Source organism: Alosa sapidissima, chromosome 21, assembly GCF_018492685.1.
Source record: "Alosa sapidissima isolate fAloSap1 chromosome 21, fAloSap1.pri, whole genome shotgun sequence".
NCBI lineage: Eukaryota > Metazoa > Chordata > Actinopteri > Clupeiformes > Clupeidae > Alosa > Alosa sapidissima.
The window spans coordinates 15,904,461-15,919,799 of NC_055977.1; the positions used below are offsets into that span (position 1 = coordinate 15,904,461).

At 40.6% G+C, this 15,339-nt stretch overlaps 2 protein-coding genes across 2 annotated transcripts in view; one reads left to right on the forward strand and one right to left on the reverse strand.

The window, feature by feature from the left end:
• The window catches only part of si:ch211-57n23.4 (immunoglobulin superfamily DCC subclass member 3), a 30,938-nt gene extending 25,277 nt beyond the window's left edge, over positions 1-5,661 (forward strand). Inside the window, exon 14 of the mRNA XM_042077008.1 lies at positions 600-5,661. Coding sequence (XP_041932942.1) covers positions 600-713 — 114 coding nt within the window. The 3' untranslated portion in view covers positions 714-5,661. The remainder of the gene's footprint in view (positions 1-599) is intronic.
• A 1,860-nt stretch (positions 5,662-7,521) lies between these two features.
• On the reverse strand, positions 7,522-12,374 carry LOC121695856 (torsin-1B-like). Its single transcript, XM_042077009.1, has 6 exons — positions 12,109-12,374; positions 11,435-11,725; positions 11,134-11,309; positions 10,743-10,870; positions 8,980-9,266; positions 7,522-8,504 (listed from the first exon to the last, which is right to left on the reverse strand). Exons 2-5 carry the CDS (start codon positions 11,690-11,692, stop codon positions 9,022-9,024), a joined length of 807 nt encoding a protein of 268 aa, XP_041932943.1. The 5' UTR covers positions 11,693-11,725; positions 12,109-12,374; the 3' UTR covers positions 7,522-8,504; positions 8,980-9,021.
• Positions 12,375-15,339: the final 2,965 nt, after the last annotated feature.

Below are 15,339 nucleotides of genomic sequence, written 5' to 3' on the forward strand. Positions count from 1 at the left end.
GATACACATGGAGCCTGTAAGTATGAGCAATCCTTCAAAAGACTGCCCTGATTTGATCATCTGATCTGATCAAACATGACTACTAGAAGGTTTTTTAGTTCCTATAGTTCAGATCACAAATCACACAGGTTACTTGAGTTTATAGGGAATCAAATGCAACTTTTAAAACGACACTTACGTACACTTTTGAATTTATTGCACGTTTGTGAAATAGAGTAACTGGAGGAGCCTGTTGCACATAGCACACCAGAGTCTTTCTATATAGATTTGACCTTTACGGCTCTTACTCATGCCTTTAATCAATGAAGCCCTGACAGTTTCTCCATCTCAGCCTGATGGCCTCCAAGCCTTCCATGTGCCCCTAAATGACATGTTACCTCAGACCAATTTAATAACTAGTGACACTGGTGATTGATCACTACAGGACCAGCGGCAGAAATCAGTGTATGGCAAAACAGCTAATGTTGAGATTGAGAGCTAAGTCTGAACAAGCTGATTGGCACTTGAGAGCAGGAAGCGATTGATCGACTCTGATTGATGTGTTGCTGATTGAAAAACCCTCTTCATGTCTCTGACCACATCTCTTCTGATCTCCGCAGGGTCGTGACCCCACGAGCCAAGGAGGTGCTCCAGCAACTCGCCCAGGGCAGTGTCACGTTCTCATCGAGCAGCACCCATCTAACCTGCCTGGCGCAGGCACGGGCACTGGCTAGCACTAACCCCATACCCTCATCCCTTAAAACGGTTTGCCCCCCCTCCCCTCCCTTCACCTATGGTTCCTCCACATGGCCTGCCCACCAAAGCCCTATACCCCCCCCCCCCCCCTTAAAGTCTGTCAATGTTAGCCACGTCTAACTGTCCGTAACCAAAAACTGCTGCTAAAGTAGAGGGGATTGATATGACCCCTGCCACAGGCTGAGTTTAATGATGACTTTGAGGTCTTCTTCTCTAAGCTTCATTAGACTCCCATCACACAAAAAAACTAAAACATTGGTGTCTACGCCCCTCTCCCTATGAGCAACCTTTCCCTAGTTCCTCTCTTTAAACCAAAGCTTTACAAAGCCTTTATGATCTGCCTGCCATGTGTGCTTTTGTCCATGTATGTTAGCGCTGAATGTTCGCCTTAGGAGATATTAACATGACCGTGACACGTGTGATGCTCGGTTACTAAAAAAATTATTTCCCATATGCTGTGCTATGAAGAAGAGGACAGCACAGTGCCGTTCAATACTGAGAAAAGCTATGTAATATTACCATAGGACTTTCTGCTTTAACCAAAACTTTCCCTTCAATGCAATGGTGTCCTGTGATAATATTATGTACCACTCTTGCACTACGATGGTTAAACCCTAGTTGGAGCCAAATATTCAGACATACTAGGGAGTTAGAAAATGTATAGATTTCAGAAGTTGGGGACAGGTGCTTGTTTGACTGTCTCCTCATGTGTTTGGCCTTAGCTCTGCAATACCAACAGATACACAATGCGGCCTTTGACTGTAGCCTTGCGAAAAGTGTGAGTCTGATAGAGTTGATTGTTGCTTTTCACCGTGTTAGCCTCGAGGCAGGCCAACTCGGAGGAACCGTAGAGGCAACCGTTTGCTCCTAAAAGCCCCTTAAAAAAAGAGTCCTTTCCCCCACACCTTTCCTGCCTTCTGGCTCGAGTCCTTCCCCAAAGTTCCATACAATACCTCCAAAGATAGCTACCTCAGAATGTCCGAGCCATAGTTGAGAGCAATGTTTGCCTGCTGCTGTTTGAGCAAGCCTACCTCAGCCAAAAAGAAAACCCTGAAAATAACCCTTCCTTTCTCTTCACGCCAAGCTCCCTATGCCCTCCCTTCCCAAATTCCCCCGTGCCCCCTCCTCTCCTACCTACCCTCCTACCCCCCTACTCAGAGTGCCACAGCCAGTGTTCCGTGCCAGCCAGTGCCGATGCCCATGCTCAGTAGCCCATCAGGTTGACTGCCATGGAGAGTGGGACCCTGGGCTCAGAATGTCCACAGCAGCCGTCCATCACCCCTGTTGACCTCCTCCTCCTCCGATATTCTTCTGCCTTATCCAAATATGTGCCATGGATGGATGTCTCTCTCACGCAGAATATTTTTTTTCTCACGTTTGTTGTCTGACTGCCAGTTTTTTTGTCTTTAGGCTACCAAAAAATGAAGGCATAAGTCTGAGAAGGCACTGTGCTTTTCTTTCTTTTTTTAAAAAAAAGCCCATAGACTGCTGGCACAACAGATTCTGCCCAAAAAAGTGATGCCTATGCCATGTCTAGTGCTGGCATGGACGGATACCTCCTCTCCTCTGCTTTAACGTCTTCCACGGGAGGATTTTTCTATGGAAAGTATGGACCTATACGAGTGTTTCCATGACTTGATATTTTTGCCTTATGGGGATGCTCTTGGCCTTTCTGTGGAATCCTTCAGGAGATCTTCTGATACCAAAAATACCCTGCAACTTTTGAAGAGCCCATCCTACTGAGGTATACCGGGTGGCTTTTGTTGTCTACACCCAACAGGTGATCTTTCTGAGCCGAGTCCCAAAAAAAAGGTCTGCTCTCCAGATGCCAAATCGGTTGCCGTGGGAATGACTGGGCGCGTGCTGATGGCTGACCGTGTTTCAGGGTTACCTGGGAGACTGATATTTGTACGTACCTCACTGTGACTCCTGCCACGGACGTGCACGGACATGGCTAGCTTCCAATACTTGACAGCCTGTCCAAAAAAATACGTTTTTTATATGAAAACCAAGCTGAATGGTATCCAAAGATGTAAAATGTTAAGATGGTTTTCGTTCTGTTTCTTTTTCCTAGCATTCTTTTGAGATGTACTTAATGTCATTCTCATTTCAGTTTCTCATAGTTCCTGTTTTAAGGGGTAGCCACCATGAGAAATGCTTTTCCTGAACCAAAGCCAATTGTTACATGCAGATTTCTAGGGATTTGCTGACTAACAGTTGAATAACACAGGTTAGTGATTAACCACGGCTCACCTCTTTTGATTTGGAACTGTCACATTTGCTTTGAATTTACGATTTAACTTTAAAAAGATTAACCAAAATGAAAATGGGATATATTTTCAAGGAGATTTTCTATGTGAATAATGAAATATATGACAGTGGAATTATTGGCAAAAAACTTAGATGAAATAATAATGTGACCAAATACCTTCTACATATTTTGACATTCATAGTCTTTATCTTTTGTACCACTTTCTCTTGACCAAAGCACAGAGTGAGGTGAGAATGTATAGGTGTGTGTGTGCTCTGTGATTGGCTGACAGTTGGTTTGTCCTTGGGACAGTGGAAGCTTGACGGAACCTTACAGAAGCAAAACCATTTGTGCAAAGAAACATTTCATCATAGTCAGACGACTAGATGAGCCAAAGAATATTATGTTCAAGAGTATCAGAAAAGCCTCCTGTGCTTTATCTGGTTTAACTTTCCTTTTCCCTCTGTTGTAAGAGATTGGTCATACGATCTAAAGCTCTTTGCCAAGATGATGGTCTTGGCACCAAAGAATTGTACTGTGAAGGGGCTTTCATGGTCTAGGCCAACCAAAAGCAGAACCAAAAGAGGTGTTCCTTGAAAAGCTCCACTGTCCGCAAGGTCAACCTACAGAACCGAGATGAGTGTTAAAGGTTTAACCAAAAAGCTACAGTTGAAACGAGTCAAAGACGTGACTCCAGTCTGAGATTATTGAGATAGAAACAGTGTGAGGTGGCTGTGATATACCAAAAGACAGAGCGAGAGAGAGAAAAGAAGGACGTTTGTAACATGGGAAATTGTTTGGATTTGTTTTTATCTCCCCTTCCCACTAGTGTGAATCTTAGTAGTGGTAAACCTTAGCTTGCTCATTATTCAGAAATTACAAAACTTTGTTTGCTGGATATGTTTGCAGAACGTGTCTCTTATGTTTTCTCCTTTTACCCAGCATAATGTTATGTTCTTCCTGCTATGTGCAGGCAATGTTGCCAAAATGAAGATGTTCATTTTTTTAAACGTTATGATTATTATTATTATAATTAATGTTATTATTGTTGTTGTTTTCTGTTGTTTTATGTTCACACTCTTGTTTATGGCCTGGCATCTTATTTTGAAGCAGTATTAGAATAATGTGCAAATGTTCAATAGGAAAGTTAAACTCATGGTGGGTCTTGCGTAAGATGATATATGGTTCAAAACGTCAACAAATCCTGACTTCCATCCTTTTAGTTGAGCATGTTAACTGAATGTTACAGTAAACTGTAATCTTTTGTCTTTAGAAACATCTACCTCCTGTACCTTCACAGGAATATTGTTTCATTCATTCTCTAGCCTAGATTGCAATCCCTTATTGAGCCCAATACATTGACTTAGAGAAAGGAAAGGGAGAACATCCATTATAGAGTAGCCTGCACAGTAGCACAGTACCAAGGACATCCATGTTCTATACAGGCTTCAGTATATTGAGCCATATTCTTCTGACGTCTTGACCCATCAGGTAGAAAAAAAGAAAGAAAAAAATGATAGAGAATTAGAAACTAAAGGCTTGAACCAATGACAGAGCAACAGCAATGCTTTAATACCTGCTTTAAATATTTAGTTCTCAAACATACCCAATCTGTGTATGTCTGTGTGTCCCATGAACCTGAAAAGCTTTAAACCTTTCTTTGAGGCAGGGATACGCACCTGTGTCTCAGACCAAAAAATTGTGAAAGATGGGATACGTAGGCATTGTGTGTTTTTGTGGATCAAAATGAGCTGACAGAAGAGACCAAGCAGCTGCCATTATTTCACCAGGTGTTTGTTTTTTTTATTTTATTTTATCTATTATATTTATACACTATCATTGCACATGTACTGTTTATCTCAGATAGTTCAACTGTTTTGAATTTTTAGGGAGCCAATACTGATATAGTTCAAATGTCGACTTCAAAAAAATAGTTGTTTAAGCTGTTTAAGTTTAATATATTTGGTTAAAATTAACAGAAATCACCACCATCAATTTTTTCAGCCTTGCCAAGTCAAGATGCAGAGGCAGAGGAGCTGCCACTTTACGGCATCTATTAAAAACAGCTATGGCATTTTCCTGTGTCAGGCTGTGCATCATTCTCTGTAGAGCTCGGACATTAAGTTGCCAAGTATAACTGCCATATTAATGTGATATTTGCAGCTCATTTGCTGCCAGACGTTAATTGAGATGCTGGTCATCGCTCGAAAAGGAGAGGAAGGTGAAATGCTGTGGATGCTCTTTCTGGAAATTCTACTTGCCAAAAGCCTGATCAATCGAGTAAATCTCTGCCCTTCTCCAAGACCCTCTCCACATTCTCCACTGCATATTAAATGCTTTCTGGCTTTATCATTTAATTAAGAGGGAGAGGTGATTTGCCATATTTTCCCCCACACACACATCAGTTAATAAGCAACTGTGACTAAATGTCTAAATTGAATGGGCAGTACATTCAAATTTATTTTTTACTATCTGAATTATTTATTTTTCTTCCAAGGCCATACATGGCACACACAGAAATACCGCCAGGAGTTTCATCATTAAGTCTGGTCAAGTAAAAATGTCTTTAATTTCAGTTGGCTGCTTGGTCTCCGATGGCAACAGCTTGCGTTTTAAAGGGCTGAACACATGTCTGTATCTTCACTTTCTGTGTTTTTTATATTCTCCAGATTCCATGGCGCCTAAAACCAAATAAAAAAACAATTAACTAGAGAGACTGTGTGCGATGTGTTTGTGTGTGGATCTATTATGGCTGTGTTGCATCCTTCCAGACAGTAAATTAGTTAAATGAATTGCTTAAATAGTTAATTCAGTAAGAAGAAAATTGAGATTGCATGTGCAATTACAATTCAAAATATCCATTATCCAATATGGACTTTTAACATCTCAACAAACCTGGGAACAAGAACATCTTAGCATTTTGAGAGGTAGCATATTAGGTCATTCATCATGTAAAATGCCATTTCTTTCAATCAATTGGACATTACATCATTTTAGATGTTGCTGTTTGCCAACAAAGCTCCTGTTGAGTATAGACCAAACTGTTGAGAGCAGCCCATGTTATGGGCTGGAACCAGGATTAAAAGGATTTGACAAGAAGAGGTAAACAATCAGAGTTTATTTGTGACCTGATGACATCCTGAACGGGCACAAGGAGAGTCAAGGTAAGAGCCAAATCGGCATTTTTCCAACCCACTAATCCATCACGTATCTGTCTGGAGGACAGGAAATATATATTTCTTCTCCAAGCATGTTGACATTGGACCGGCACCATACATTCTAACTATGTCATGTAGACAGTTAGCAGAGCTGATAGAAAATGCGTGTGTGTGTTGGCAAAACATCCGTGAAAAAGGATCCAAGCTCTGAAGAGACACTGATGCTGAAACAGTTCAATTGCTCTTCCCCTCCTTTCTTGTGGGACTTGAAACTATGGAAAAGCAGATTGACTACGGTGGCAGGTACTCGCTGTACGCTGGACCCCACCAATAACATATTGGGTGAAATTATGCCTACTTTTGGTCCTAACTTGAATGAAATGAATCACACACTTCATTTATGCGAGGCCTCTTCGTATTCCCCTCAAGGAACTCCTTGGTGAGTCAGCATAGGCATTCACATCACATATTAATGTAGAGGCCACGGGACCTCATAACATCAGACTGCATTAAAGGTGCTCTAAGCGACGTTGGGTAACGTCACTTCTGTTGACGTTCAAACAAAACAGAGAGCTAGCTCGCCCATCTCTCCCCCTCCCTCCTGTGCAACTGAAACTGTCCTGAATGCGCATCTCGTCATGAATGGCTGGAAAGGTTTGTTATGTTTCATGGTCCAGGCTGCACCAGGCTGTTTTTGTTGCCATTTTTGGAGCCTGGGCTGTCAACAGAGACTGCGTTTTTGTTACAGTGTATTCAGGGGACAGGCACCTAGCGTGAATTGTGAGGAAATGTTTGCTCCATGTGACAAAAATGTTTTATCTCAGAAACCGTGTGACATGAAGACCTTCAACTGGGCTCAACCCTGACGGTATGATGTGCAAGGGATATCATGATTTGGTGGAGAGGCCGTTAGTGAGTCCTGGGCAGGATCATGTCTCTATTTGAGTTTATAAAGACACACCACTCCATCTCGCGAAGAGAAGGAATGGTTTCAGAGTTTATCACAGTGACTGTCCTGTGCAAATGAGCCTGTCTGATGGATGAATGCAGACTGGGCACTGTTGGAATGTCTGATGGATCTGGACACCCTGTGTCCATTTTCACGGTAATTGGACCAGCTCATTCTCTTTTCATCAGACGCTGGCCAGTCTCGACAAGCTTGACACTAGTTTGTGCCCACCTCATTATATGGACATATCAATGCCTCTCTGATGCCATGGGTGTGCGCATACATGAAGTGTATTATAGGTCGGCCTACACAGGTCTGCATAAAAGCATATATTATACAAATCCTGTAATGATTGCTTTACTTTCACTTTACTTCACTTTTACGTTAGTAAAGGACATATTACATCAATAATCACAGAAACATCAAGCTTTAGTAAATTCACATGTTAAGCATTTATTACTATGCATTTTTTCATTTTTAGCAAATGTAACACTACAGTAATCAGTAATCCTATCATCCATACAATATTGCACTTCAATAAAAAAATAAAATAAAATAATGAAATAAAAATAAAAGTTACATATTGAAACACCAAAGGTGAACAAATTCATTTTCAGGATATGTTGACCCTATTTCTCAAAAGTAAACTTACTGCAGTCATAAATATCAAGAATGTGTTTTTTTCTCTTCATTGAGAAATAGTGTTAGGAAAATATACAATTTGCAAATGGAACTTAGCATGGGAAAAAACAAGAGTTATCTAATCATTATTGTATGCCATCATTAAACTAAGTGAGGTATCTGTAACTGTGGTGGGAGACATTTGATGAATTGTCCAATAGCACCAACTGTAACATATTCAACATCATGAAGTTAAAAGTAGGATACACAGAGAGAAGGCCTGAGGAGCCTGTTCTAACCCACATTAAAAAGTAACATGGCTCTGTATGGTTTGTAAAAACTAGAATCACATAAGGAGTTACTGATGTCCAGAAATGGAGGTATTGAATTTGATGATGATGCCCAGTTTGTCTGGATATATCATCATAAGCTATTTTTGACAAAATACAGCTTTCTTCAGCAACATTGTTTTGATTATTTTTAAATGACCTTTATGAACTTTTCATCTAAAAATACAGCACTACTTACCTAGCTAGAGGGTATGCAAAAACCATACAAACACCATCAATTGCCCAGTTGTTGTGGAACAAAGCCTACTAATATGCTAAATACCACCTTTTGCAATACCAATATTGTAACCAAAACACTGCCGATGTGTTCTGAGGCTTTTCTTACATTTTCATGGAGTGAGACCACAGAAGCACAGTACACAGTGCATAACCTTGTAAAACGCTGACTCTGATGTTTAAAAATGAATGGCAGCTGGTCACTTTGCCTCTGTCTTCTGTAGTTCAGTGTTTTTCAACCTTTTTTGTGCCACGGCACACTTTTGACACTTAAAATGTCGGCATGCTAGGACGGCACACTAACATCCTGTGTGAAGAAAAAATAAACATACCATAGCCTAAAATTTCAAATAATGCACAGATATGGCCTTATTATGGCTTCTATGCAAGACCTGCTCAATAAAACAAGCGCCCTCTGTTTCATTTGTAGGTGACTATATCTAATTTAATTGTTGTTATGAACTGGATATGTGATGATTCTGTGAATATTGGATATGGGGCCCCCGTTGTACAATGCCTGCATACCACAAATAGTGCAATCATACAATCAATGAGAGCATGTGGTTATAAATTCTTTGATGCAACAGTTGCTTTTCTGGACCAGTGAGTGACATTTGGGTAATTTTCTGCGGCACACCTGATGATCTCTCACGGCAAACTAGTGTGCCCCGGCACAGTGGTTGAAAAACACTGCTGTAGTTGATGTGACCAAGGGGATAGAATGAACACCTCCCAGAAGTGTTACAAGTAAAAATCCAATCGCTTGGAGACCATCTTGCAGCCCTGATTAGAAAAGATGCGCTCTTCGTCTGGGAAGAAGGAATATTCTTTGGCCATTTTCTCCGCCACATCCTGGTCTGGCTTCATGCCTCTGGCGGCCATCTCAGCAAGACCACACTGAACCAGGTGCTTGTGCTCCAAAGGCAGGAAAGGCACATAGAAGTCCACCAGTTTCTCACTAATCAAACTAGACCGCCACAGACCATCTATAGCACACAGGACAACATGACGGAGAGAAAAGTCAATATAGATCCTTCATCACAACACAGTGATAAAAACAGACAATGCAGGGGACAAAAACAGGGCAGTATCAAAGACCTGGCCATGGCACTGACATTGTCAGAAAGGGTTCAACTGAGTAAACTGTATTACATTGGAATGGAATGGGTGGGGCGATGATCTTATGAGCGTGTATGCCATGACGTAAGTGTAAACAGCTTATCTACTTACAGTACAAATGATATATTGTTGTGGTTTACATTGCACGTGCAAACAGCAGCACTGCGCTATGAAACACATCATTTTCTTTTTTCTTTTTTCTTTTTTTGCCCACCACCACCCCCCCTCTTCGGAGGACAACTTTATTTTTATTTAAGTAACATATTTTTCAAAGTGCAAACACAATTGTCCTACCTCACCACGTGAATTGAAACATAAAAACACATGAAACGCAATAAGGTAACGTAGACAAGTGAGACAGATAGACAGACAGACAAACAAACACATCATTTTCAATGGCTTGCACGTGCAAGAACTGGTCAGCCACTGCGCCGAGCAAAGTGTGCGTGCCGCGGTCAAAGTTCAACCATGTTAAACTGCAGGAACGTCTGTCTTTGTGTCAGAGTGTGCGTGTGTGTGTGTGTGTGTGTGGGCCACATATCTGTTAGTAAGTGCAGTGCAGTGCGGGACAGTCTTCAAACTTTGAATAAACAAACGACAATTCCGACTGCAAGGTCCTGAATTTCAGGACAATTGAGAATGCTACACATGGAAGCATAATCAGCATAATCAGACCAGTTTTTGAGTCACATCATTGCAAATATTATATGATGATGCATCATTTCACTGATTCATCATTGTCTTCTCTATTATTAAGTTATTCAATAGGCTAAACATATTTTAGCCTATTCAAAACAGCTGTTAGGCTTATGTCATTTTGATCTGTAATAAATGTCACATGTAGCCATGCTTAAATTCTGCTTATTGCACATTTATTATAATATAATATTCAATAATAAGCATTATTGAATGCTTATAGCTGGAATTCTGTTTTTCCCTATCATCCTATTTTGTTTAAAGCAGGCCTACCTGCGGGCATGTAATTGGGCTACAGGTTTTCTACAGGAATAGCATGTTTCCATTGGCACTGCACTAGTAACTCAAATGTGAGTGAGTGTGTATTAATTGCCTTTCATTTTCACACACGTTTGAAAGAGGACTGATACTCTACTATGACTTCCGCAACACACTGCAACTCCTTCTCTTACCCTGACATGCACAACAACCTCAGAGTTCTGCGTGAGTGTGTGTACATGAAGAAACCGATACCATAGTGAAATAGCAGGTGCAGGTGAGTTACTATTTCAGCTATGTTCTATGACATCGTTTTAGGAACACAAAAGTATCAAAAAAAATAATAATATGAAAATATAAGAAATCCAGCTAAATAAAGTGTGACTCACTCTTTTCGTTGTTGAAGACTGAGAGAGTAAGATCTTTCTCCAAATCCATCAGGTTAATCTCCTCTCTTTTCCGACCTGTCTTCCAGAAGTCCAGGGCCTTTTTGGCAATCTCCATCCCCCCTGAATTGCTGCGCACACATAGATCATACACACATAGATATTTACACACATAGATATATAGATACAAGATGTACTGTAAGTACTTGCATGCAGACAATATTGAAAAGTCAGAACTGATATGTTCTCAAAAAACATAATATCGTAAAACTCTCGTTAAATGATTTTCTTACAACACTGTTGACGTTGTTTGAAATCATTGATCTTCCACAAGACAACTTTGTGTGGAGTACTGTGGGTGAAACCATGCCAGGCAAAAAGGAATGTCACACACCTGAGGAAAATGAAGATGGCTTGACCATATGAAACCCCATCAATAGTCCCGTGGTAGTCCAGGTATGGCTTGATGCTGTCGATCAGGTCTGTTTGCATTTTGTCCATCTCATCAAAAATGAACATGGAGCTTGGACACTCTGAAACGTTCCCCTTCACCCACTGCTTTAGCTGATCCTATCAAAAAGAAAATTTCCATCACTTTGCTTTGGTAAATACATTTGGACATGAATGTCATGTATGTTAGGACAGCTGAATGCCAAGTGTTAGGACAGTTGGAAAGGTAAGGCTGACTGCCTTACTTTGTAAGTTTCCAGATGTGCCTTGTGGGGAAAATGTTCTGTGGTTATGAACAGGTGTACAAATTTACTCCGCATTCCATTGTGGTAGATGCTCTCAGCGATCAAGCGGCTCACAAAACTCTTCCCAGTGCCTGTTAAGCCGTGCAGAGAGAGGACCAGAGGTGTCTCGGAGTTTGGGTTTTCCATGTGTCTAGTCACCGTTTTCAGGATTATGGGAGATGCCAAATGCTGGCCAAATAGTTTGCTGCTTAAAGCCATCTCCAGACCTGCGTGAATAAAGTCAACATCATACTACAGCTCACTTCCAAGTCCTCCTTTTTTTACAGAGCCATGAAGTCAAGATGGTATGGTTCAGTTAACTGATAAGAGAACAAACAGATGTGAGGAGGCTGATGCAATTACTGGCACCTCACATGAAGTTCACTAAAACAGGTATTAAAATCATATTTTGGTGATTTATCGTTAACTCACAATGAAAACAATGGTACAACCTTGAAGGGAAGCAAATGTATTCTGAGAAAAAGGAATACAATGAAAGTGTGTTGACCTTTATAAGTTTTTAGTCAAGTTAAGCCTGCCAGGTTTAGCCTAGAAATCTAGACGCGCCCCTAGCGGAAGCAAATTACATTTAATGTGGGTCTGGCTCGTCAGGTTGGCAATTGTAAGAAACACACGCTTACTTGTCTTGTTGTAAGAGATCCATCTTGGTCCGCAGCATTCACGTGGAGTATAAAATGGTAAGCCGGTAAGCGAGCTTGATAACTGGCAAGTGTAGCTTTTTGGAAAGTTAATGGGTTTTACCTTAGCTATCATTATTGCATTTAAAAACAACCATAACGCTGATCTTAATTTCATTATGTATTAATAGGCCACTCGATAGCGTCTGTGGACAGGCTTCGCGTGAAATGCATAAGTTTGTTTCACTTTCGACTTGGTTGAAGTTGTTCGTCAGGCCATTTCCGCAAATCTAGGCTATGAGTGCGGAAATGGCCTGACGAGCCAGTTCAACCAAGTCGAAGTGAAACAAACGAGTCTAATTATTGTGTTCATACGCCAATAACGTGGGCTAACATTACCCTACTTGTAGTAGGCTGAGACAGAGAATTGAGAAAGAATAAGTAGCTTACCCACTGCTGTGTGTGTGCCCAGACATTTATTGTATTAGGCTATAATTGCAGGCTAATGCAACATAATTAATAGCAAATCGACCACTTTCCTCCGAAGATCCAACAGCGTTTTGCCATTTTCTTTTATGCATAATTGAAGAATACCACAGAAGCACTACGGCTGCGTGACGGTGAGATTCAAGACAGGCATCCCATGGATGTAGGCCAGTCCCGGTCTGACATTACTTTTTGCAGGTTGGGATGTCTGCAAAGAACATATAAGACTTTTAGCAGACAGACACTATTTTGGCACAGTCTGTCTGTCATCATGAGCTCAAATCATGAGCTACATTTTGTCTGTAAAATCATGTATTTTGATAAAGTATTTTTTCAGCAACGTTGTTTTGATAGCCTACTTTCTAAAGCAGCATTATGAAGTTTTGGTTTAAAACTACAGAGTTAACTACCTAGAAGGTATGAAAAAAACGATATAAAAACCTATTGACAGCCCAGTTGCTGCGGAACAAAGCTTACTATGCTAAATGGCACCTTGTAGTTACCAAAACACTGGCAATGTGTTCTGAGGCTTTTCTTACATTTCCATAGGTTGAAACCACAGAAATACACTGTATAGCTTGAACAGCTACAGTGGGAACAGGCTTGTTTATCTTATGACATTGCCATGTATCCTTAAGATGATTTCTAAAATTATGCCATGTTGCTAAGGAAAATATATCTTAAAAATAAGTCAATTGTTGCATAGTTTTGATTTAAGGTGAGCATGTTGTGCGCCCACCTGTGGACACATGTTTCCATGTATAGTCAAAAAGTTTTGAGACTGTGCCTATAAAAAGCTCAAATATATCTGATCTAACTTTGGCCTTGTTTAAAAAAGTATTATTTGCCCATTGACAGGGATGTCAAACTGGGGGGAGGGGGGGAGTACTAGGATATATTTGATATATTTTCTTTTTCCTGAAATTTTCATTTCTAAATTAAATACCATAATGAATGTAAGATGAAATTTAAGATTCATTTGTAAAGTGTATTTACTGAACAACTTGGTTGATTGACTGACTGAATTTTGTATATAAAAATTAGTGAAGACTGTCTAAGGTAAGGTCACATTCACCCCTTGCTAAAGTGCAAAATGTTTTAGTCCGCCTGCAGAATGATAGGTATGCAGTTTGTGTTGTTGTAAAATTGATGAAGATGTTTGCTTAAGTTGCTTGTGTTTTGTCTCTTTGTAAGTGTTTTCGATTTGCATGTGTTGTCATAAATAGCAGGTTGTTTGCACCTGTCGGCCACTGTGCTGAGTTGCTCTGATGAAAATGGCCCTTGTAAGTCACTTTGGATAGAGGTGTCTGCTAAATGAAAAAATGTAAATGTGGTAAGGCTATATGTATTGTTTTCTGTACAGATTTGTTAATAGTGTGGAAACATTTCAGTGGACTAGACCAGCCTATTTCCACACAAATAGGAAGGCGGTTGTTCTATGTCTACCTTCATTTGAATTTGTGCATGCGGTCACATAGTCTCATGTAGTCACGTAACTGTAAGTTAGTTGAGTTAGAGGAATAGTGACAAGATATACAGTCTTTTTCACACGTGCACACACACACACACACAAATAGGAAGGCTGTGGTTCTATGACTGCTTTCATTTTGTGCATACTGTCACATAGACTGTGCATGTACTGTAGTCACGTAGGCCTTGCTCTGACAGCTAGTTTCATATCCCTCCTGTCAAGGATTTTCAGCTTTGGGTGTGTTTTCATTTTACCATCAGTAAATGTCATGCGTGAGTTGAGTTTAACAGGTGTCGTGTGTGTGTGTGTGTGTGTGTGTGTGTGTGTGTCCACTGGCCAAAAGCCCAGCACAGTGAGTGGCTTGCAAGAGTCATTGTCTGTATAAAGAAAGAGCTGTCATTCTAGTGGAAATGCATTCGGCAATCATCACACATAGAACATATAGTTTCAATTCTGTAGTTCAGACCATACCAGTTATGTCAGGGGCTATGTCAGATATGTGTTGCCAGATATGTGATGCTCACATATGTTGATTTAGAAGGTAAGGTCATGCACAATTACCAGCTAGCTACAGATGTATATACTGTACTTGACTGACAGAAGTATTATTCTAATTGTACAACTGGATTGAATTGAAGAGGTTCGAAATCAGTGTCTCTCTTATTTTCTGCATTAACATTTAATTGCTGATGGAGCTTTTTTTATTGCTAATTCTCTTTTCATCAGACGCTAGCCAGTCTCCACAAGATCGGCAATTGTGTGTGCCATGCCCACTTCATTACATGGCCATATTGTTGCCTCTCTGATGTCATGAGTTTTGCACAATACTGAACTTATTAGTTTTACAAATACTGCTCTCTATTAGCTCCACCAGCAATGTCATGTCGCATTGCTCAGCATTTGCATATATCACCAAGGGGTTAGAATGAACACCTCCTTGAAGTGTTACAACAAGTAATTATCCAAACGTCTGGGGATCATCTTGCAGCCCTGCAGAGAAAAGATGTACTCTTCGTTGGGAAAGAAGATATAGTCATTGGCCATTCTCTCCGCCACATCCTGGTCTGGCCTCAAGCCTTTGGCGGCCATCTCAGCAAAAATACACTGAACCAGGTGCTTATGCTCCAGAGGCAGGAAAGGCACATAGAAGTCCACCAGATACTCACTCATCATACTAGAACGCCACAGACCACCTATAGCACACAGGGCAATATGACGAAGAGAAAAGTCAACAGATCCTCCATCACAACAGTGAGAAACAGACCATGCAG